Source organism: Thunnus thynnus, chromosome 2 (genome assembly GCF_963924715.1).
Source record: "Thunnus thynnus chromosome 2, fThuThy2.1, whole genome shotgun sequence".
In the NCBI taxonomy this organism is placed as follows: domain Eukaryota; kingdom Metazoa; phylum Chordata; class Actinopteri; order Scombriformes; family Scombridae; genus Thunnus; species Thunnus thynnus.
This window is the reverse complement of record NC_089518.1, coordinates 4990757-5014270: the sequence shown is the minus strand read 5'-3', so window position 1 is coordinate 5014270 and position 23514 is coordinate 4990757. Positions and strand designations below refer to the sequence as shown.

General features: G+C 39.8%; 2 protein-coding genes across 6 annotated transcripts; both read right to left on the bottom strand.

The window, feature by feature from the left end:
- Window positions 1-5858: 5858 nt before the first annotated feature.
- On the bottom strand, window positions 5859-8910 carry LOC137190751 (beta-1,3-galactosyl-O-glycosyl-glycoprotein beta-1,6-N-acetylglucosaminyltransferase 4-like). Of its 2 annotated transcripts, none has more exons than XM_067600348.1 (3): window positions 8582-8910; window positions 8161-8250; window positions 5859-7756 (listed from the first exon to the last, which is right to left on the bottom strand). In XM_067600348.1, exon 3 carries the CDS (start codon window positions 7753-7755, stop codon window positions 6466-6468), a length of 1290 nt encoding a protein of 429 aa, XP_067456449.1. In that variant the 5' UTR covers window position 7756; window positions 8161-8250; window positions 8582-8910; the 3' UTR covers window positions 5859-6465. The 2 variants fall into 2 exon arrangements, with proteins under 2 accessions (XP_067456449.1, XP_067456460.1); XM_067600359.1 differs by lacking the exon at window positions 8582-8910 and adding an exon at window positions 8351-8575.
- An 86-nt stretch (window positions 8911-8996) lies between these two features.
- Window positions 8997-23361, bottom strand: LOC137190713 (ankyrin repeat domain-containing protein 31-like). Of its 4 annotated transcripts, none has more exons than XM_067600276.1 (12): window positions 23254-23361; window positions 19587-19881; window positions 19343-19492; window positions 19112-19254; window positions 17635-17809; window positions 15816-15985; window positions 15520-15616; window positions 15139-15235; window positions 13555-14137; window positions 12934-13074; window positions 9832-9964; window positions 8997-9567 (listed from the first exon to the last, which is right to left on the bottom strand). In XM_067600276.1, the coding sequence occupies exons 2-12, from the start codon at window positions 19867-19869 to the stop codon at window positions 9416-9418; spliced, it is 2124 nt and encodes a 707-aa protein (XP_067456377.1). In that variant the 5' UTR covers window positions 19870-19881; window positions 23254-23361; the 3' UTR covers window positions 8997-9415. The 4 variants fall into 4 exon arrangements, with proteins under 4 accessions (XP_067456377.1, XP_067456368.1, XP_067456361.1 ...); XM_067600267.1 differs by having other exon boundaries at window positions 19343-19495; window positions 19587-19879; window positions 23254-23354; XM_067600260.1 differs by lacking the exon at window positions 23254-23361 and adding an exon at window positions 20689-23247 and having other exon boundaries at window positions 19343-19495; window positions 19587-20591.
- Between the last annotated feature and the right edge of the window lie 153 nt (window positions 23362-23514).

Here is a 23514-nt window from a genome sequence, read left to right as displayed (position 1 = left end):
GAGTCAGACATTGACAAAAGCTCTTACCTCCTCCCATATACTCAACTTCCATTTCGATTGCAGCTAACTGCCAGAAATTGAAATAGCATCATTGTAACCTTAAACAGTGTTAAAAATTCACAAATACTGTTGCTAAGTGTAGTTGAAACAGTGCAGGTGATGATGGACATGAAGTCCTCTTGGGGCTTACTGTACCTGTACAAACTGTAATCTGCTCACTGCTGAGATCATTGAGTATGACTGCAAAGCTAAATATTTCACTGGTCTAATGCTGGTAATATCCCTTATGTACTCGATGTCCTTGACACCCCGTTGACATACCACACTGCTACCCAAAAGTTGAAGAATATTCTTTGTTACTCTTCAACAATTTTATTGTTTAATTTGGAGGACTTATTGGACATTTGATACAAATTTAGACACATTTAGTAAAGATCAGGAGATGAAACTAACTAGTTGCCAGTTATGTTATGTTATGTAGTGTTCTGTTTCTACAGGATGAAATTTTTGAATGATTTGCCTGGGAACCTATCTGTGATCTACAGTAGGAATGCAGGGTGATAAACTAGCCAGAGGTAGCAGGACATCCTGTGAGCTGTAACATGATGAAGATGGTGTCTGAGAATTAGTTGATTTAGGAGAAAAGCAGCATACACGAGTTTACATGAAGAGCAGATTGCTGTAGTGGTTTGAGAAGGGTTTTTTTAGATGTTCTTTAGATCTTTGACATTAAAACTGTCAACTGTTAAAAACAAGGTAAATGTCAGATTGGACAGTCTGTGAAGGAACATAGATACAATATCCTGTCTGATATCTGTTTGATCATACCGTCGACAGCAATCAGCTTGCCAACTGGCTTGAGAAAGTCCACCAGGCGTTCAGCCAATGATTTCATCTTTGCATAACAAACAATCTTGGTAACAGTGAGCCATAATGTAATTACTTCAAGTGGGGGAAGGCCCTTCTTGATGCATTTTTTAAGCCAAAAACCTCTAGAAAACAAATTAAAGACTATGAACAACCAGGTGGGGATAAAGATCTAGACAAAATTTTTGCTGAAATGGAATCATAAATTTACTAGACTTGGAAGATGACACAGCACTTCTTTTGAGAAAGAGGTCTTAATGAGCCGGGGAAAAGAAAAAACCCAAACAGCTCAACTTGGACCCTACCCAAAATACCAGACCACGGAGAAAGAATGATGCTTATTGTTCATTGTATACCTGCAGATAGAGAGGAGGGGGCAGGGGTTTCGTATTCAAATTTCACCTGTCCTCCATAACCCCTCTGCACTGTAGAGCAGCCCATGAATTGAGTTTATTGTGAGGAGCAGGCAAATATAGAAGAGTCGGACCGACAGTGAGGCCACTGGTGACTAGCCTCCTTGTGCACTCCAATGATTCCTAATGTGAAAAAAGAAAATTTGACCCACCCATGAGCCCTGTACTGCTTACAACTATCACGGACCCTTCAGTGATAATCAAGCATTAAGATGGTTCATCAAGTAGCCCTGTGTAGATCTGCACAGCCTTTTCTGGTAATAAACTCTCAAAACAGGAAAGAAGTTTGAACATTAGAAAATACAGTATCTCCAGTGAGACTCGATCATATCACACAATCTTCTTCAGCAGATGGAGAGCCGCTATCATGGAATAGTAAATGATCAAATTTCCAATTTCTTGAGCATGTTATGGACTTGTTATTCATGTTAAGCGGAAAAGCTGTGTCCCAAACAGGGAAACAGCCTTGTGGGTGAGTTAAAGGGGCACTACAGTAATTTAGTATTGCACTGCCTTAAAGTTAGGAGATTCACAAGACACAAAGAGTCAAAATCGAAGCAGCAGAGGCAAAGATATGCTGACTTTGTCAAGCTGCAAAAACACTGGATTCTACGCCTTCAATGATGCAACTTAACCCTCAATGCTAGTAAACACCTGCATCTTTCAAACTCCATGATCCCAGTTTGTAACAAGCTTTCTGTTATAGGTTTTTAGTCTCTAAGCCACTATTTTGTTTGACTTGGCTCATCCAGAGGTACAAAGGACATTTTACAAATGTTTTAACAGGGTGAGTAGTAGTAATGACTAGAAAACTGATCTTTGGGGGTAAAAATTGGTGGAGAACCCCTAACATGAAACTTGAAGACACTGTGTACTCACACCACATCAAGGCACATTGTCAATCAATGGTTTGCCCAATATTCTATCTTGGTTAAATAAATATTAATTATATGTACCTAGGACTCCCTAGAAAACAGTAGCCAACAGATCTGTGGATTGTCCTGGTGAAGTAAATTAAATTGAATTGATGTTCCTTAAATGTATAATCTGTCTATCTCTTCCTCATTTAAAGCTGCACCAATTATGAACAATGGGTCAAATGACTGAATATGTAATGTGAAAGGTAAAAAGTCCACAACTTTACAGTTCAGGTCTCACAGCTCTCATTAATCTAGTTTCCAGCAGCAGCTGTTTTGTTTTTTTTTTTGGATAAACCCACTGTGCTCTTCATGCCCACCACCAAACAGCAGACACACAAAGTTAGAGAGAAGCTAAAGAGCCAGGTCAAGTGGACAAAAACACAACTGAACGATAACATTGCTCTGTGCCTGCTGGATGTCTAAATAGCCAACTCTTACCTAACACGATCGCTATATAAACTAAAAAATCTATTATTATATTAAATTTATTATTATAATACTGCTTTACATTGGTAGATAGACCTAAAACCTCTATCATTGCAGACAGTCTCTCCTGGAAGGCAGTCATAGTGTTGCACTCACACAAAAAGTCACAGGAATAGTTGTGTTGTGAATGAAAAAGGAGAGCTAGGGAGAGAAGTTCAAACCCTGGCTTCTTCCTCACCTTCACACAGCTGACTAATCACTGTATGGAGTGGGTGTGAATGTCAGCTCATCGGTGTCAGAAAGTTACAGAAATGGCCCTGTACAGACCACCCTAATCTGCCAGCACCTAAGCCCACAGCAGTACTGTGGCTGCAGTTGCTCAGAATAAACACAGACGGAGGTCCGGAGCTGTTGCTGTGCAACAAATCAACAAGCCCTTCATTTGAATCTTACTGACCCCTTTTGCTGCAGTTTAGAACAGGTTCAGCTAAACTCGATTCAAACAAGTCGGCATAAGATCTGCCTCAGAAAAAGCATTACAATGCCCCACGCCTAAATTAAAGGGTGCTCCTTCTTCAAGTGTCTGAAGATCTCCTAGTAGGTTTGAGAAGCAGTTCCCAGGCTGAAACCTTGCAGAAGATAAAGTAGGAATAAGTGCTAGGCTTCAGAGTGGAAGGACCAGTGAAGGATCATGTCATTGTCTGTCTCCAGGAAACCAGAGGACACACTTAAACAAAATGGCCACATATCACATTGCAAACAGACCAGAATTGGTGGTGATGATCCTCCTGGTACTGTATGTAGCCCCAAGCAGGGGGAAAGCTAGGGCAGAACATCATACATCTGGTGCTAAAATAATTTTTGTGGTGGCCCAGAATAGTATAGAAAAAGTTTTGTTGTTTTTTTGTTCTATAACCAATAGTTCAATTTTCAGTTTGTGTAAAATATGTTGATGTAGCACGCTGAACACACCAGAATATTCTTGTATTACTATCAACCACCTACTTTTAAATCAATCAACTTAATCATCCCAAAGGAGCAAAACACTTGACATTTTTAAAACCAATTCAACTTTATCTGATGACAAAGTATCATTTTGATTGAGATCTCTGAGATTTTTTTTACTTACCTGGGAATTTAAGCTGCTCAGGTTATACAGTTTTGGTTTTCTTTTGTGTTTTCTTTTGGTTTTTTTTATTAGATACAGAAGAAGAACTAAATAGCAAGGTCAAAGGACTCTGATTATAAATGCTATTTTAATACTATTTAATACTATTTTCGTCTTTTTCAAGATTGAAGTGCACAAAATTTAGTTCGCTGAGGAGCCATTTGATGCCATCATGCTATTTAAAGAAATCCTGACACCTGATTAGATGCTGTAGTGTGTAGCAGCCAGTCAAGCTGACAGAAATATGAGCTGCTGCTATGCAACCACCACCTGCTACTGGTGCTGTACTACAGCATCTCATCCTTTGTGTTGTATTACCTTTGTATAAACAATGGCCTGATCCCATTTCAGCCTGTCTGAGAACAGTCTCATCAACAGACTGACTTGTATGCAGTAGATAAAAGGGCTCCAGAAAATATTAACGGTCCAAAAAAATTGGGATAACAGGAACTTGGAAAATCCTGAGGGAGCCATTCACCTGGCTGAGAATTTGAAAACAAAAGCCTTGATCTGCCTCTACAATCATGTTCTCCATCTCTGTAATTGTATTGAAGAGTAACAAAAGGCCACTGTCCTCCTGCTTCTCCAACTGTTGCGCTTGAATTTCTTCAGACCTCTACAAGCTTGTTAATACAGAAGTCTGGCCACATGACGTACAGGAGCTTTTAAAGGCCAGCATTCTTCTTCTCTGGTATATTCTGGCAGCCTGAGGAATAGAGTTATGGTGGCTTGCAAGCTCCCACGTCCCCACACTGATTTGATATACTGTACTTTATATCAGTCCTGTTAAATCATCAGTATTTGGAGCCAAGTCTGGAGCCAGCCAGAGAGCGAATTAAAACTCTCTACAGTAAGATGTAAACTGGATGCAGTCGGGAACATGGGTCTGTATATAAAAACAGCTTGACTTACCTCTACAGTACACAGCTAAACAGCCCAATAAAACTAATGCCATTAATTTGAATACTAAGTTAAAGTTTTCATTGTAATTGCATTATGTGTGTCCTTAAACCTTCACATTTCCTACCTCATAAAACATTTGCAAAGCCTTTTTTTCATGTTTAGAAAGCTGCACTCTAGTGGTGCAGGTTGTGATATGTATCAAATCTTCTATAAATGGGAACGGATATGACAATGATAATATAGTATTTTTTTCTGGAAGTCCAACTGAAACTGTTCAGATTAAATAACCTGAATGTGTGTTTCATATGAAAATACTATCAATCCCATATTGCCATGAAGCTGTGCTGCTCATTAAAGACCTAAGTTTGCTTCAGACAAAATGAAAAGCACTAGGTTCTAATGGTGGAATCTTGTGGGCTGTCAGTTTTTGTAACTCTCTGAAACAGATAATCTGACAAGCACAGCCTTTATCCAACTGTGTGCAGAGATGGGAAAGCAGGCTGGGTTTGAACTTCTATCTCGAGAGCTCTCTTTTTTTCATTCTTCATCCTTACATTACCGTCCAAAAGTGTGCACTGATATCCTCATTTGTACATGTCACTATGTCTGTCCCTAGGTAGGTTCTCTAAAGCATACTGTTAGCTTACTGTAATTTACAACATTCTCCACAATGACCTACTGCAGTGACACTGAAGGAACAGCTATCGCAGCAGTAACAAGCTAGCATAATCAACTGAGAGATCTTTGTCTCCAGATATATCTTTTATGAACACAGTACTGACACACACTGTCAACGCTAACCCTGCATCAATGACCCCTATGCTTCTGGCAATCACCTCAGTTGTTATGCATGCACTGTTAGAACACACAAATATTACAGGGATCCTGTCATTCAATCACTGCTCTGCAGAACTACTGGTGGTCAACTCCATGAGGTACATTTAACTGAACAAGCAAGCTAAGTCATCTATTATTCTTTAACATACCAGGGCTTGTTCAGAGATGTGACTGACTACAATTGATTGTTGCTAACATGGTCACACCTGAGACCACAACTACAGGCCAAGCAACCAATAAGAAATGTAATCCTTTTATTCAGAAATAAATAAATCATCAGAGATCACAATCTTTCATATTAATCTATTTTTTTTTTCAAATAAATTGGTATCTTCATGACAAAAAAGCAGTTGATTTGCAGAACACATGGAACATATGTCTTTGGTATTTCTAGTCCTGATAGCATCTGGAATCATATTCAAGAACAACATGGACACTGTATTTGGATGTGATATCAAGCGGCACTTGTTTTTACAATGGCATTTCCTGAAATAATCCATTATCCTTTTAGAAATAGGCACTTTTTCGTGTCCTCCTGTTACTGATTAAATGCCTTGGGTGGTCAGTGAAAGGTACAGACTAATTAGAAAACACTAATTAGAATGAATGGAATAATGTGAAAAGACCAAGAACAGGTGCAGTATCCTGCTGCAGCAGGATAGCAACAAGTATTCAAATCACTTAGTAATAGCACATTGTAAAAATCATTCATTAAAAGTTCAGTAATCAATATTTTTGAAATATTAGTAAAATATACCTTGTTATCAAAGGTAAAAGAACAAATTTGAAGAATTCCCAGTTAAATTACTGATGGATTACTGATGCACTGTTTTAATGCTGCAGGTGGTCCAGATGATGCTTCTCCATACAGTGTTAGGTAGTCTAAATTACATGACATTATCATATTGACGCTCCCCTCTTTCCATCAGTATCATGTTTGCACATACTGACGTTTCTCCATCAGCTTCTCCTCCAAACACTTAATCAGGATTGGGTCCACTTTCGGGTCAAATTTGTTAGCAAACCAGTGGCCATAGTTGAGGAGCCAGCGAAGTTCAGCAGCTCCGTAAATGCAAACACTCCGCATGTGTGTACCTGTGCAGGGAGGATACAGATTTCCTTCTAAATAGTTCCATTTGACAAGTCGTGTCTTACTCTTCAGATCTGTGATGTCCGGTTCTGACCTGGGAATGTGTCCTGGCACCCCAGGGACCCTGACAAGGGTGGCCCAGAAGTGTTCATCTGGTGAGTATGTGTCGGCAGACCATGCCAGAAAGTCCTTCACCACCTGGCTGCTGCTCATGTAATTCACAAAATCCCTTGACAGGACAAAATATGCGCTACCGATGAACATTTCAATACCATGTGGAGGAACATCTTTGGCCACTGTGGTTTTGACAGGAATACGGCGGTACTCATAAGGCACATTTTTCAGCTCATGCTGGAAGCTGAAGCGCTGTTTCTTGAGTTCACTGGGGCGACTGGACTCCAGCATGTTACTGCCATTCAGCCGCCTCAACTCCATCACCAGTTCATAGTTTGACTTGAGAGGAAAATCCTGGCCACACAGGTTGATGACATACTTCCACTTGACCTGTGACCTTAGCAGGTCAGAGATGCAATTGAGGTCGGCATTAAGCCTGCTGATGTGGGCGTACTCCACAGACTCCAATTTTGAGGCAATGAACACATTAGGAGTACACTGAGCCAGGTTCTTTATGGCCTTTATAAAGACTGGTGAGGACTTCTGGTCATAATGAATGCAGTAGATGTTGTGAGGTGCATAGATGGCATGAAGGATACGCTCCACCATGGGTGCATTCTTATGTACCACCAGGGAGTAAGCCAATGGGAAGCTATGCTCTGCATTTGACACTGGAACATCATTGTAACCTCTTGTTTTGATAAAGGTTTGACAGTCTGAGGTCAAACTGACAGTGCTATCATCATCCACGTCAACAATGACTTTCCGTTTTATCTCAAGAGCTTTGCCTATCTCCACAGGGTCGAGCTCGTAGATGGCGGTGCAGTTGATATTATACCTGTGGTTGTGGACTCTGGATAAACTGACAGTGATTCCATAGGGCTCAATGTAGACGCTGTCTCTCACTGTCACTTTAATGTAGACCAGCTTGAGCAGACACACCACCAGCAGACACAGAGAAAACAGGAAGCACCTGTGTCTCAATCTATGAAGGTAGTGGGCACATCTTATTTTCATTCTAGAAATAAATGGATTAAAAAAACATGAAAATGAACATTCTGACTATAGTATGTAGTTAACTAGTTGTGAGAAGAGCAATTAGAAAATTAAATATTTAAGTGATTTAAAATAAGAGACAGGATAACTTGAATTATCATTATTGAATTATGACTGTAATACACTTTTAGATATCTATATTGTTGGTAAGGTGCATGAAATTCCTTTACAAAAAAGAAAATCATTTAAATTCAAAGTCTTGGGACACAGCAATGCAACTTTCTTAAATTTATGTAATTTACTTCATAAACAACTTTTTGTTGATTTTAAATGAATATTTACAATAGTTTGTCCAATTACTGTTTAGGAAGCAAATTAAATAAATCAAATGAAATTCATATTTAGTAGAATCAGTTTCTAACTTACCTTGCTCTCTAAAGTGGTCTTTGAGCGGCCCTCGTGCCATGCAAACCCTCTCCACACTTCCAAAGAGCCTTGATATAATGACACATGTGTCTTGGATAAGTGTTGGGGAAAAGACAAAGAGAAATGAAAATAGAGTATTGTAGCAAAGCAACACCAAACTGATTTAACAAATTCAATACAACTGAGAAACCTTAAGCCTTCTTTATGAGGAGCAGTTTTTCTCGGAAATCAAACTTCTCGGTGCGTAATGCTTTCCTGCATTATGCATCAGCCACAGTTCAGCGTCTCAAAATTTTCCTTTGGCCCCAAAAGAATCACATGATGAGGCACGGTGCCGTTCAACCACACTCAATCCTGCAATAACTTCATCAAAACCGGTAGCGTGTGACGGCACATACGGAGGCGAGAACAGAAAACTTACCACATAACATGCGTAAAGAAAGTGCGCTTTGATAGAGCCGAGCGGTCATGAGTCCTGTCTGCTATGTCCCGAGCTCCATCTCGGACTGAAGCGACCGTTCAGAGGAGTGGCAGGGGGAGAGTCCTGATCGCTGTCCGCCCACTGCCCAGCCACATCCAGCACATCACCACCACTCGCTATATTTACCACCCACTCTCTAATGATTAACCCTCCTCAGCACGAGCAGGGGAGATCCAAGCAAAGCTACTCATATCTGTAACACTACTATCCGACCATCTGTCTGTCCAGTCTACAGTATACAGTATACCAGTGTAGGGCTGCAGCTATTATTTCATACAACCATAAAGCCATAGCTGACAGTTGCCACCCTGCTGCTGCTGCTGCTTTTGATCACATATCAAACCAGACACAGCTATTATTACCTGCATTATTTTTTTTATTGTTTTGGTTTAATGCTGGTAACAGTTAGAAAATACTACATTTAAAAATGAATGTTGTAAGAACCTGAACAATGCTCAGATGGAAGTAAAAGAGAAATTCACACTATAACATAAAGTTTAATATATAGTATGAAATGACAACCCTACCTTTACATTACCAAGCAGAGAGTGCTCTTTTAGGCTGATATAAATAGTTAAAACATGAACCTAAAGCACAAATACATAAAAATGGCAAACTTGTGTAATATGACAGAAATAAGAAGATAAATGAATGAAAATCTGAAGTTCCATTCAGTTTGAGAGGATCACTCAGTAGAGGTCTCATTTTACCCCCGTTCATTTTGAGTAAACTGATCATAAAATAAGTTCAAAAGTAAAGTGTGGCGAGAGTTCATTATAATTCAATTCCCCAGTCTTCAAACTCTGAATAGTCTTTCTGCAAGAGCTTCTCCCAGTAGCAGTCCATTATAGCATTTGGCAGCAGCTCGTCATCATCCACCAAATGAATTCTCTTGATTTTCATCAGGCGATTCAGGCTGGCTGCCACTGTAAAAACAGAAAAGGCATTCAAATATTCAAAGAGAAATTAAACAAATGTATAATTTGTTTTAATGAGGCTGTTTGCAACAGAGAACTCCAGGTGGGACTCATGAGGCAGGTGATTAATTATTGACATAGAAAAAGCCACACTTCAGTGACTTCAGCCTGCCCTCTTTATTTGTTTGAGTCACTCTGGAGGAAATATCAAAGGCAGGATGTATGTGGAGCTGAGGAAGAGGTTAAGCATGTCAGCAGATGGGAACAACAGACCTGTGGTCAGTGTCTCCTGAGTAGATCTATCACTGCAGAGTTGAACATCCTCCTCAGGACACATCTGGGGTGCGTTTCCTTCAGATTCCGTGTTCAATAAGTAATGAGACAAAGGTTTGTCTCTGAAAGTCACCTGGTGAAACAGTAAAAGGAATTCATCAGAAATAACTTTTTACACCATTGAGATGTCTGCTTATAAATGATGACTTATTCATGAGAGTGTGTCTGTAACTCTATGCTGGGTGGGATATGTGAAACCTGAGGGCCTATCAAATGTCTCTCAGCAACACTCTGGACCGTGCAACCATTAAACAGATCTCTGTAGCATTCTGCTATTTTTCATTTTCTCAATGAGATGGAAGAAACGGAGGAGGAGGAGGAGTGTGTTTGCTCGTGCACAGCTCCAGAGTGAACACTCAATAATTTACAGCCTACTGCTGTGTCTTGCCCCGTCTCCACAGACCCCTACTGGCAGGCAGGAAACAGCAGATGCCTTGTTCCACTTTAACAGATAAAGAAGGAAAACAGTCTGCAGGAGCTGATTCTTCACAATCTACTAAACAGTCCTGCATTAACAGCTAATAGAAATGAACCTAAAAACACAAGTCACCCTCTCTTACCTATCTGTAAGGAAGGCAGCGTTTATCATCACCACTGTATGCATTGTACTGTCTGACAGTTCATTTTATTCATGATTCCCATTTTCTTAGTTTATCCAATTGTTGTATTCTTACCTTGGTTTTGATAAGCGCTAGATAAATAAACTTTATTAAACTAAATAAACTTTATGATTGAGTAATGTGAACAAGAACTTTTATTTATTTACTTACTTATAAAAGGTCAAAATCATTATAAATATGCATACATTTAAAGTCTTGCAATTTTTCAAGTCTGTCTTAAAATAACAGACAGGCGCCCATATGAACAAACAGCCGTTATCATTCCTCCAGTTCATACAGGCCATTGAAAGATTCTTTTCCCCTCATAATACGCTTTTAATGTAAGTATTAGGAGACAAAATCCACAGCCGTCTTTCCAAGCAATTACGTATTTTAATGTTAACATGAATTAGACAAATCAAGGGGATATCTTACAAAGTTACAACCTTTTTAGTACAAAATTTCCTCTTTTTAGCACCTTTGTTCCACTGCAATTCAACAGGGAAACACTGACAAAAGATTTTTATATTAAAAACAGTTAAAGGCATATTAAATATGAAGCAGGCATGATAGTAACAATTTACAAAATAGAAATAACATCAACAAAAACAACAAAATAAGAAACATCAGTTTAAAAAAGTGGGGGAATATGCAGTACATTAGTGAGTTTTTTTAAAAGTTTCAATTGAACTGCATAATTAAACAATAAGAGGTAAACTACTCCAAAGATTAGGGGCAAAGACAGCAACTGCTTGGTCTCCCCTTATCTTAAAGGATAGTTCTGGTTGCTGGAGAAGTAGACGAGATAAATGGTTTATGCCTGCAAAATTCCAAACTGAAGGAATAAAATGACGAGATACAAACTGCAGGTTTCATGGACTACTGCTGGATGATAGAGAATTACATACTGTCATCCCTCACATAGCGTTTTACATGTTAGAATCACATTTTTCTTACCATCCATTTGATTCTGTGGAGGAGAAACAGTCTCTAGGACGACAATGTTAATAAGAGCTCAAAATGTATTTGTTGTGATTACACAGCTGGGATCACTCACATCTGTGGACGTTCCTAGATTTTCTGAGTGTAGCATGAGCAGGTCTCACTCTGCAGCAAAAGTTTTCCTCCTCACTTGTCAGTTTCTGTGAGGTAAATGTTCTTCATGTTCTTCCATTCTTCATCTTTCTTCTTCCATTTGTTTTAGCTCCTCTTGGTGTACTCCAGCTCAAATAAATGCAGCTGGCCATCAAAGTGAACTTGCCATTGTCCTCATGTTAGTCCATGGGGTAATCAGTAATTCTACTTTGTTTTCTTGAGTTTCTTTGGAACACAGTGTAACCGCAGTGAAAGCCTGCCTCACACATGTTAACAAACCAGTGCACATGGATGAATATGCAGCGTTGTTAGGTTAGCCAGCGAGCCTTCCCAGATGTAGTTCCCTATGCAGTTAGCCATAAAGCCGCTACCAACAGCTAGTTTCACTTTTGTTCAGACTCAGAAGCAAACGTTTGAAATGATTAATGTAAAATCATGTTTGTTTGGAGAGCTGTAGGAGGCTTGTGCAGCTTGATCCCATATACGTTGTTTTGAGCAAGTACTTGTTTCCCCGAATCACTATTATGGAGCTGGAGAGAGCAATGTTAGCATGACCCATAAAGCCACAATGGCAACATTTATGGGAAATGTGCCAGGTTAAAATAAACCGGAATAGTCCTTTAAGTTCAGTTCTGGGAACCTTCAGTCGGTCTGGTTATCTAAGAGGCACTAGAAACTTTCAATGTTTACTGCACCCCACAATAAGGAAAGGAAAGGTCACAGTCACCAAAACATTAGGAATCATCTTCTGGAGAAGATAATGATCTACAACAAAGTTCATGATATCAGTCTGTATTTGTCGATGTATTGCATCTTGCTCTGAACCAACATTTTGCTCAAATGGACAAACTGACTACTGTGTCAAAAAATGCTGGGCACTGTGGTGGCCGAGTAGTTAAAACACACGTCAAATACTATGACTGCAATGTCTTAATGTCCCAGGCTTGATTTCAGCCACGTACCTTGTTGTATGTTGTATGTGTGGGTGTGTTGTTTCAGATACTGGCGAAATAATGTCATACAGTTCAGGAAGCCCAGTTAGAGAAATAGATCCATGAGTTTGAAGGCTTATAAGATGCTAAAACACTACCTTAGTGGAAAGTTATGACAGAGACAGTCGTTTGCCCACTTTCTCACCAAGTTCAACTTTGTTTTTCTGCATCAGGAACCCCGCTGCAGTAGTCTCATTGGAACGAACGAACGCAGTGCTTTTGTCTGAACGTGGCCTCAGGCAAAACCACCAGTTTGTGTAAGTTACAACAGAAGGCCAACAGATACAGTGTTTCCTGTTTCTCCAGCCATTCTTATGTTTTGAGTGTTGTGATAAGATTAAAGCCTTGTGTCTAACCTTGTCCCAGGCGTACGTTGAGCTTACAGGGATGTAGTTACCAAAGATAGACTCCAGCCAGCGCTCTGGAGCCGAGTGCAACTTTCCTTTACTGTCCTTTATCGACCCATCCCCCTGCACATTAGCAAGGTGCCAATGACCCTAAAGGATGCAAGACAGACAGGTTGTTTTATTCATTTAAGACATGACATTTTCTTTCCAGGACAGCAGTACTGGCAAAAATAGCCTAACAAAGAGCAGAAGACAGGTTTATCAGCCAATGTCCAGGGCCCCATTCATACATAAACTGTAGAATGGCAGTCAGCAGCTGGCACTCGCTGCAGTATCAGACAGTATCCGGCATCCAGTGATACCATAATTAAATGTGAAAGCTCCACATCAAATGTGCCAATGGAAAAATCATTTTCATGGAGTTTGAGGATTTTTTTTTTGTTTGTGTTGTGTGATGTCTATATACATGGACCACATGCTATTTTTACCTTTGGTTTTTTACCTTTTTACCTTTAGGAAAACAGGTTTAATTATGTACAGGTTGTAAGCAATTAAGTGTGTTTGGTGACAAAAGAACAAGATGAAGACAAGAATTCAAAAGGTTTAATGAGGAGGAGATCTTTGCCTCACCTTCAAAAACAGCTGTAGAACACTTCCAGATGGCATTTTCCCTTCCTGTATGAGCTTAGAGAGGTGTCTGCTTTTGTCTTCAGCTCTTGTCTGTATCAGTGCATTCTTTCCTTTCATCTGAAAGTTTATGTGTTGCAAAGTGTTTCCTGGTTGTGGAGGTCTTCTCTGACCACTGTTGACCTTTGTCCCCTGGGTTGGTGAGGGAGCAGGAGGTCTTTGCACGGTAACATCTTTGGCATTGCTTGAAGGTGCTGATCTCAACAGGCTGGCCTGTGTAACTGGCTCATGGCTTTCCTTTCTTTGTCTGTCTTGATTACAGTTGTTTGGAAAGCACATGTGCACCTCCCTACCTTTAGAAGAGGCAGCTCTGGAAGCTGGAGTTGAGAAGTGATCTGGCTGCTGTCTCACTACTGGACTGCCTTGATATATGGGAGACCGAGTGGAGAGTTTGGCCTTCATGGTTACATACACCTCTACCAAATGCATTTGATTCTGGAGGATCACCACTAAGTTCCTCTGACATGAAGCGAGGGAGATCAGTTGACTTTTCAACACACGTTGCCGAAGGGATTCAGACACACTCCTGGACCAAGAGTCAAACAACACAGTTATTATTTGGGGAACTGGTGTGCTGGTGCAATGATAACAGAAACCTTGAGTGGGACTGTGATGTCTTTCCAAAAGCTAGTAATGGATAGCAACCCCTATGCTTTTTAAAGCATGAAACTAACTTTTAGCTTTTAACTTTGTTTTACCTTTACTAGACAGATGGCAGTGAATAGAAACAGGTAATTTCAGCCATTCTTGATGTAAATTTCCATCCTCTAGAAGGCTGTTAAGACTTTTAGCTGCTGAACAACAAGCAACACTTCAAGTATTCTCAGAAGTTATGGCAGGGGTGGCTCATGCTAAAGCTTCCTGCATATTTGATTTGACTTTCTGGTGTGACCTAATAACAGGTACCACCTCAACATTCAAATAATTCAAAAAGACCAAGGAGACAGAATTGAGTCATTTTAAAGCACAGGAGGGCCCACCATCACCCTTATCACCCCAAAACTCATTTTTCTTGTATTCCAGCCCTTTAAAGTCATAATGGCTACCTCCAGTCATCTCAAGCTAGTTCCATCAACATGACAATGAGTTCAGTGGCCTCCAAGGTCACCAGATCTCAGTCCAATAGAGCACCATTAGTTGCTACGTTCTTCACACCCTGTGCACTGTTATGTGCACTGTGCTGGGGGCTACACACCCACTGCCCAAAGGTTGATGCCCAGAAATGCCCCGAACACAGCAAAAATAATAAGAAAATACAGGCTGAAGGCAGCGTCTCTGCAGATACGGACACTGTCAAACACTTCTAGTGGCTCATAAGTGATGATTGAGAGGGATTATTTTTGTAGAGTTTTGTTGAGTCTATACACCGTTTTTTTTTTTTTTAGGAAAATCCTACTCATTCTGCCTTTAAGTAAATAGTTGACTTTCATTTATGTAATTTTGCAACGTTCTGAACACACAGTAACTTTTACTGCTGACTCACAAAGCCTCTTTTCAGTAAAGGATGAGAGAAGTTCGTGAACTGACCAGTACTTGTTGGCAAGATTATCCTTCTCCAAGTGCTGTTTGGCGAGTATGTCAATCAGCACACACTGGATCTGTTTTAGAGCTGTATGATATTTGTCTGAAAAACAACAGAAAGACTACTGTGAATTATACACATTCAATATTCTATATTTCTGGTTTTCCTCTCTTTGAAACCTTTGGTCTATAGTAGCTATATCTCATACTCTAAACAAAGCTACTTTTACATATAATTTCATTTGCATTACCAGCTTGAAATGCTTTGATCCTGTTGACCAGTTATGGTGTGTAATTCTCTCTGAGTGCACTTCAAACATTAAAATATAAATATAAATGTAACTGCTGCTTCAGTATAGCAGGCTGGACTGTTTGCTGCTGCTCTACCTGCATCCTCTGGTTCTGTTAGAGGCCAAGTCAACATTTCTGTTTGCTTCTTCCCCACCTCCTCCAAAACCTCTCTTATGGCCTCTGAATGAATCAGCTATAAAAAAAAAACACAAACAGTTACAGTTAATGAACGAACAGGAAAGTTGTAGAAGCAGTAAAGCTTTTCAAAACTCCTAAAGAGAAGGATGGCTTCTGATGATTGGACCTGTGCCACAAATGGTTAAAAAGACCCTTTCTGTCTGTGTGCATTTAATCCAGCCTCAGGTCTAAAGGTATCTTTAAAGAGCTCTCACATTATCAGTGATGGTGTCTTTCTTTCTCAGCTGAATGTCACTGGGCTCTCTGGCTCCATCTCTGTCACCTGATTCTCTGGACTGTACATTTGACGTGTCACTGCAGCTGGGACCGAAGCTGTTCTGGCAGGAGAGCTGCTTGTGGCCCTGAACCTCTGAAGATGTGTCACCTGAAAGAATCCTGCTCTCAGACCTTACCTGCCATCACTCTAGGACATCCAAAGTCTTGAAATAAGTAATAGATCCAACACAATTTATACATAGATTTTGACACAAATCGAAGTCTAGTTAAGTTATCTAAATGTTACTGTCTCAACTTGAGAATCTGTGCAGTGAAGTCCCACTGCATTGACCAAACTAAAACATCACATTCAGGGATTACAATCCTGTGGAGCCCCCCAAATCCTGGTGGGAATTATTTTGTGAACTACTTTTGTGTTTTTCTTACAATATGTTTTGCATTCCCTCTGATCCTTAGAGGAAGGATGAGCAGTATTATGATATAATATTAGATGTTATGTATCAGTTACAGCCTCTGGTTGTGAACACAGAGTGAGCGTGTGCACCCTCAGCTGTAGCTCACTCAGTCGCTAGTCTGTATCATTGCAGCCTAACAGAGGCTAGTTCAACTAGTTCTCTACTCTGTATTATAACAGTCTGCTGTTGTGGCCATCATTCCCACAGGCTATAGCTGTGATTATGACAATAGGCTGTTTTTGTTGCTCTATATGGATACTTTTTCATTTAATGTTAATGAGCAGTATGGGTGGCCACAGTACATAAACTATAGCCATATTCATAGCATCATAGCAACAACCACACAGTTAGTCACAGTCACTGCCTCAACCATGGTCCCAGCCAGTGGCATCTGCAGTGTGTTACCCTAAACTGGCAATGTATTCTAACTCTCTCAAGGACACACTAACTGTTCTGGATCAGGGGGAACGTAATAAGTATTGCAAGGGAATGCATGAGTAGTGGGGCCTCTGTACAATCCTGCTTCCATGTCTTGTGAGTTAAAAGAATATATGTTATTAGTCTTTTAGCACGTCTAACATTACCTTTCCTTCAACAAAACAAGCAAAATGTACTTAATTTAGACATCTTACATTATATGTCTTACTATTGGGGAACCTGTTTTTTATCTTTTACTATTTTTCTTGACATGATAGTTTAAAAGCCAGGACAGGGTAGCACCCCAGTAGCCAAATAGTTACTGTGCATGCCACATAACCACAATGTCATGTCATGTCATGTCATGTCATGTCATGTCATGTCATGTCTCTCTCTCTCTCAAGTACGTCAAATTCAAGTACGTATAAAAAAGTAGGAGGAAAAACAAGTACCACAAAAGTAATCATGTAATCATAAATAATATAAATCAGTAATGTCAAATAAAAATATTGTTATTTTCAGTGTGCAAATAATAATACAAAATTTGCATTAATGTTACACTGTCTGCCAAAATATGACTAAATACATAGCTTCTGTTTATCACTAGCTCAGTATTTGTTGTTTACAACCAATGTAAGCAAGCAGAGCTGAAACTGAGTCACCAGTGGAATCTCAGAGGCCCTTCATTCCTTATTCATGAATGTACTGTTTTTATTTTGTCTGTAAGACAGTGTAAGCGTGTGTATACAATGGTATATATGCTTGCCCTAATGTGTGACTGGCAAGAATGTGACACTATGGCTATTTTCTATGCATTACAATTTCTGTGTCTCAAAATAAAATGCACAGATCACATTTGCCCTACGATGAAAATGAGAACAGACACATTTCTTCAGTGCAGTTTGGAATGTGTAAGGTAGCTTACCAGGTTGTCTGTATTGTGCAGAGGCTTCACCAGTCTGCTCATGTACCACAGAAGATGCTTGCAAAGTTAAGAGCAGTTCTTTAACATTCTCCTCCTCTGCCATGTCCAATGCACTGAGGCCACCAACATTCCTGTCTCTGGGGTTTGAGCCATATTGGAGGAGAAGCTTCACTACCTACAGCACACATATACACATTTCACAACATCTTGTGAGTAACCAAAACTTTCAAGAGCTTGTGTTTTTTCATATTATACAAAGGAACTACTATGAATCCCAGAGATTCTGCTCTGCATCCAGTTTTGATGCTACTGTGTTCACTGGAGACACACAACATTGGCAGCCAATAAGGCCACTGGCAGCTCAATTTTTGAGATGCTATTCTGTGACAACATTAAAGTTTGATGTGACTGGTTCTGGTCCCCCCCCCCCCCATTCCAACTGATACTAATACACTGATCTGCCTATTGTGTACCACACACTGCACTCATGTGATGCATCACTTGTTGATATGCATACTTTCAGTGAAAGTGGGGTTGTACCTAAAACCTGTCCACTCAAGAGTACATACCAGCATAATGCAGTATATCACACAGATATCATGCACTGTAAGAATTAATTAACACTGTACTCATTAATATATATCATATTCTCTGTCTGTCTCTTCTCAGTCCCTCACTATGTTAGGATATGTGTGTTTGGGTTGTGAACTGTTGGTTGGGACAAAAGAGGACAGTTGAGGATGTCACCTTGGGCTTTGGGAAACACTGACTGAAATTTTTCACCATTTTCTGAGATTTTATAGACCAAACAACTTAATCGATTAGTCAAGATAATAATCATGATGTCTATAACAACTTATAACCTGTCATGAAAAGTAATTAGAGCAATCATTATGGAGAGCAAATGATCTAAATGTTGATGGTGGGCCCCAACATGTCAACTGACTCCATCACCATGTTAATGGGGCTTTTCTCTGGAAAAAAAGGCGGAAACAAATTGCATACTCTCAAATAACTGAGGTCACCACTGAGAAAGCCTATTGTATATGGCTTATGGTCATATTCATAATGTTCTAATCAGACATTATAACAGATTACAAAAGTTTATATCATCAATATATAATGTATTACAAATATAGAGAGCCTAAATGAAACCCTAACTTTTGGGTTCTGAAGAAAGCTGTATTTAAAAGCACACTGACATGTTATAACACAGATGACTAAACATCCAGCCCTAAAACATAATGCTGCTCAACAGTATTTCAGGTCATGGACAGAGTAGAGAAATGGATCGTAAACCTAAGGAACATGTTTCAGTTTTTCAGAGACTGATAAAAGAAATTCATGGAGGGATCACACAAACAGTTAACAAAATTTACAAAAGCCTGTGAAAACGTGGCTATCCTGAAAGTGACGCCACAACTTTTGCTCTCTTTGGATGTATGGAAAGCGTTACAGAAAAGAATTTCTCCATCACCTGATAGTGTCCAGAGAAAGCAGCATCATGTAGGGGTGTGACACCATCAAAGCTTCTAGCATTAACATTAGCTCCAGCCTTCAACAGTTCCTCAACCACTGCCTCGTGACCCACAGCAGATGCCTCATGGAGAGCTGTCCAGCCTGACAATTCAAGTCAACATTTCTTGACAACAGTTTGGAACAGTTTGTGTATTAAAGTGATGAATGGCAAATAAGTGATGCAACAAACCTGCATAATCTTCCATGTTGACACTGATCCCAGCCTGAATGAGCGCTTTGATTCGGGTCAGATCTTTTCTCTTGCATGCTTTGTGAAGGAGAGTCTCTCCCTTTCCGTCTCTCTTGCGAAGTTGTATCTTTCCGGGTTTCTTTACATTTGCTACTTTGAAGAATAAAATCAAGATATAACATTAGATGGAATAATACTTTCAATGTCATATACATGATGTTTCAGGAGTCTCTGACTTAATTACCTGATTGAGATGCAGAATCAGCATGGCCTGCTGCAGACTGGCTACAGCAGGATATCCTTGGATCTGCCCCTGGATGGGCTGCTTTCAGTTGATTTATCTCCATCTCCACTTTGTTTTTCTGCTCCTTGTTTCCATCTTGTGAAGCTAAATCACTTATCTCCATGTCCTCAGCTGCCCCTCTGCTTTGGCACGCGTAAGGATCATGCAACAGGCTTATAGAGTCATCATCTGAAGATGATGCATCGCTGTTCCTCTCATATTCCTGATAACAGCTGTCAGTCATTCTAAAATGTCTCTTGAAGAAAAATACACATTCAGAAAAGCAACAGTTTTGAAAGTATTTCCAAATTCCTCATACACTATTCTGCTTGTTGTGCACATTCATACTTTTCTTGTTTTGCTATATCATCATGAGGATGAATTAAAGAAACACAATAGTCACAATAGGGAAAGCACTGTTTGATGTCAACTGATAAACTTGTAGAAGACATCAACCCCATTCATCAAACCTGCAATATCTGATTTTTGGTTCATCTGGGGGAAGCTAAAACAAGTTATGAACATAGCATTGACGTATCATCAGCTTTTAAGTTGGCAAACTTGTTAGCAAACAGTTGCTTATTTACAGATCTCGCAGTTACAGAGCAACATTATCATTCATTTGGAAATCTCTTTCTGCTCTCTACCAACTGCTGAGGGAAATATCTAGTTCTTTTAGCTGCTAAATGCTCCACTATGTTCACCAGCTAGTCTACAGCTCACTGTGTCTGTTTGCTGTTTGCTGCTGAGCAGGTAGTGAACAGTGTGTTTTCAGAGCTTTTTCTCTGAAAACAGGTGCCTGCTGGAGCCATAAGCAACATTATATGAGAGCACTGAGAGTGAACCAAAATGTTGGGTAGCCACAGTCCAATGATAAAAAACTCACTACTGTATAAAGATCCGTAATGCTGAAGGGAGCTGCAGAGTGGCTGATGGTTCTCACACTACACAGTGTCACCTGATAAACTGTAAAACACATAGATTATAGCAGCTTATAGGACTAGTGTGTAAGATTTAGTGACATCTGCTGGCGAGGTTGCAGATTGCAACCAAATGAAGACACCTTTATGGGTGCTGGTGTCCAGGTTGTGTGTCGAAGCTGCACAATGATGAAAGGCTCAGCCCAGACATAGAGAGCAGAGGAGAGGCTGCAGTGTGATAATAAATTACACCAAAACATTAAAAAGTACCGATAACAGAATCAGTAACATCAGAGCTTATCAATACTATGGTCTTTAATAAGTTAGCCCCGGGTTCAGTATCCATCCCTAGAGATAAAAGTGCACATTAAACAAAACTGCCATACCTTTGATTATTTTGGAGAAAATAAGACATATAAATCAGTGCATATACAATCGCAGGAAGCTGGAACAAGCATTGATATCTGGAACAACGAGCGTCTCTTTCCCTTGCTGTTTAATCGTATACAAAATGGAAAGCGGAAATATGGTGGCAGATAAAAATCTTTTTTCTGCTAGTGGTAAAAATAAACAGACAATGACGGAACAAATACATCACTTTTGAAGGAAATCCATCTGTAGACGGAGCTCTTGCACCCATGCTCCTCCCCTCGGCCTCCCCTTCCAAGCGTGTAGGAGAACCTACAATGGCTGCGAAAAATGCGTAAGGGCCTCTCTAGAGCCAGAGTTTGGTTTGTCTGTTCTGGGCTACTGTAAAAACATGGCGGTGCAACATGGCGGCCTCTGTGGTATGGCACCCGTTCCCTATATAGATATAAAGGGCCATGGTCCAATGGGCCCAGTCCATTCCACTAAAAGCCAGTAAATCTTACACACTGTTCCTTTAAGGTAGATGTTATCTGTTGTTCAGGTATTGGGAGGCCATCCTCTATTTCAGAGCTACAATACCTTGGTAAATTGAATTGCAGGTGTCTTAAAAAGCATATTTTTGGCTCTGCAAAAAAACTGTTTATCTAAGGATTTACTCTCTGGACTGAATTATTCACCTTGTGAGGACTTGCATGTGTTGTCAGTGTGGGTCTTGTGAGGGTTTGATTCTGTTGCCCCTCTAATAAGACAAATAGACTAAACAGAGTCAGCTGGACTTAGCTGGACTTGTGTAATATAAGCAGTGAGAGCCCCATCGAAGTCCAATGATTCACCCTGTTAGAGCAGGTCAATTCCTTCCTCTGTCCTGCTGTTGCATATTATAACTTGAGAATGGATGTTTCTCTCAACCTTGTCTAATTAGACCTTTTCATAGCTGACAATGCAAACTCTGTGCCATCCTTCACTGCTGATACATTATATCCACTGTATTATTGTTCACAATTGGTTGTCAAGGATTAACTTGAGTAGAAGTGCACTGATGCCATTTTTAGAACATGAGCATTTAGCATATTAACAATACAGTGCTTCAGATGGTATCTGTGTACTTGTTATCTAGACTCAAATTTCCACCACTGAAAAAAGATCCATGCAGCATGAAAACTGAACATTTTGTGCATTGGCACTATTATCATTGTCTCTGGACCTACAGCAGCTATTGAATCATCAGACCCACCTGGTGGTCAAAAACTGAATGAGGACTGAGATAGACATGTACTAGATGAACTTATCCTTCCCTCGCTGAGGATCAGACCTTTAAGAGGCTCAGCCACTAATGAGAATGTGACACACATACAGTGCCTTGCCAGAAAAACCCTGCTAAATCACTAATTTCACTGGAAAACAATGAATACATTAATATTTTTCTATATATTATAGAAAGCAAAGACTCAATCATAATGACCAGAACTTTCTAAAGTAAAAGATCAAGTTATAGCAAAGCAGATATCAGGAGAAATGTACAAAACGTCTCTGAACCACATGGGGACAGTCCACTATATCAAGCAACGAAAGAAGCATCATACAATACAGATATTGTCAGATCAGGCCGTCCCTCCAATCTGTGCATCTGGGCAGGGCCAGAGGAAAACTGATAACTGATACCAGTTAACAGTCTGAGACCCGAAACAACTTTGAAAAAGTTCAGTGGCTGCAATAACAGAAAGAGCGCACGAGACACATTTTCTGTTCCAATGCTTCAGTTCACTGTCCATACCATAAGGCCCCATTCTATCAGAATAAGAAACATTGTGACCACCTTTAACTGAAATAATAAAGTGCATCAGTTAGCTTGTTAGGTGGCAAGTGTGCAAGCAGACTTACTAGCTAGTGAATAACGTCAGGTAATGTTCCTTGACACTATTCACACCATGGAACAATAACCACACACTCTCTAAGTCTTAGACTTTGCTATAACTCAGTGACCCAAACAAACAACGTTAACTAACTTTAACAGTATCCATATAAATTGCTTTCACACATTGCCATGTTTAAAATCTGAAATTAACAAATTTACAAGCAAGCTAATTTAGCTGAGAGATTATCTAACGTTAGCCGTTAGCTAGCTAGCTTGTGAGCTCGCTAATAAACGTGACATCTGAAACTATCGGTAATTAACATAATGGCTCGTTCTGAAAGATGTCTGATAACTTCTCCACCCCTGAGCCTCAAGTCAAAATCATTTTAATACATCGAAGTAACTGTACAGTAATAACGACCAATTTCACAAACGTTCTCTGTCAAAACATTCAGCAATTTTATTTGCTAACGTTTCAACTTACTTGTCTTTTCTGCGCCGTGACGTCTTACATTCACAATTTAGCTATCTCGCGCGCTCAGGTTGAAACTAGAGGTGGCAGGAAGAACGTTGCTGATTTTCAATTTAAAAGCATTTAAGCCCCCAGACGAGTCCGCTAAATAGAGGGCTCAAAATGATTTCAGAAAATAATAAAAGTTATCATTTTTTTAAGGAGTGCTGAGATGAAATTTAGGTGAGCACCCCTAAAAAGAGGCTAAAATCGCCAAGGCATCCAAACCTGAAA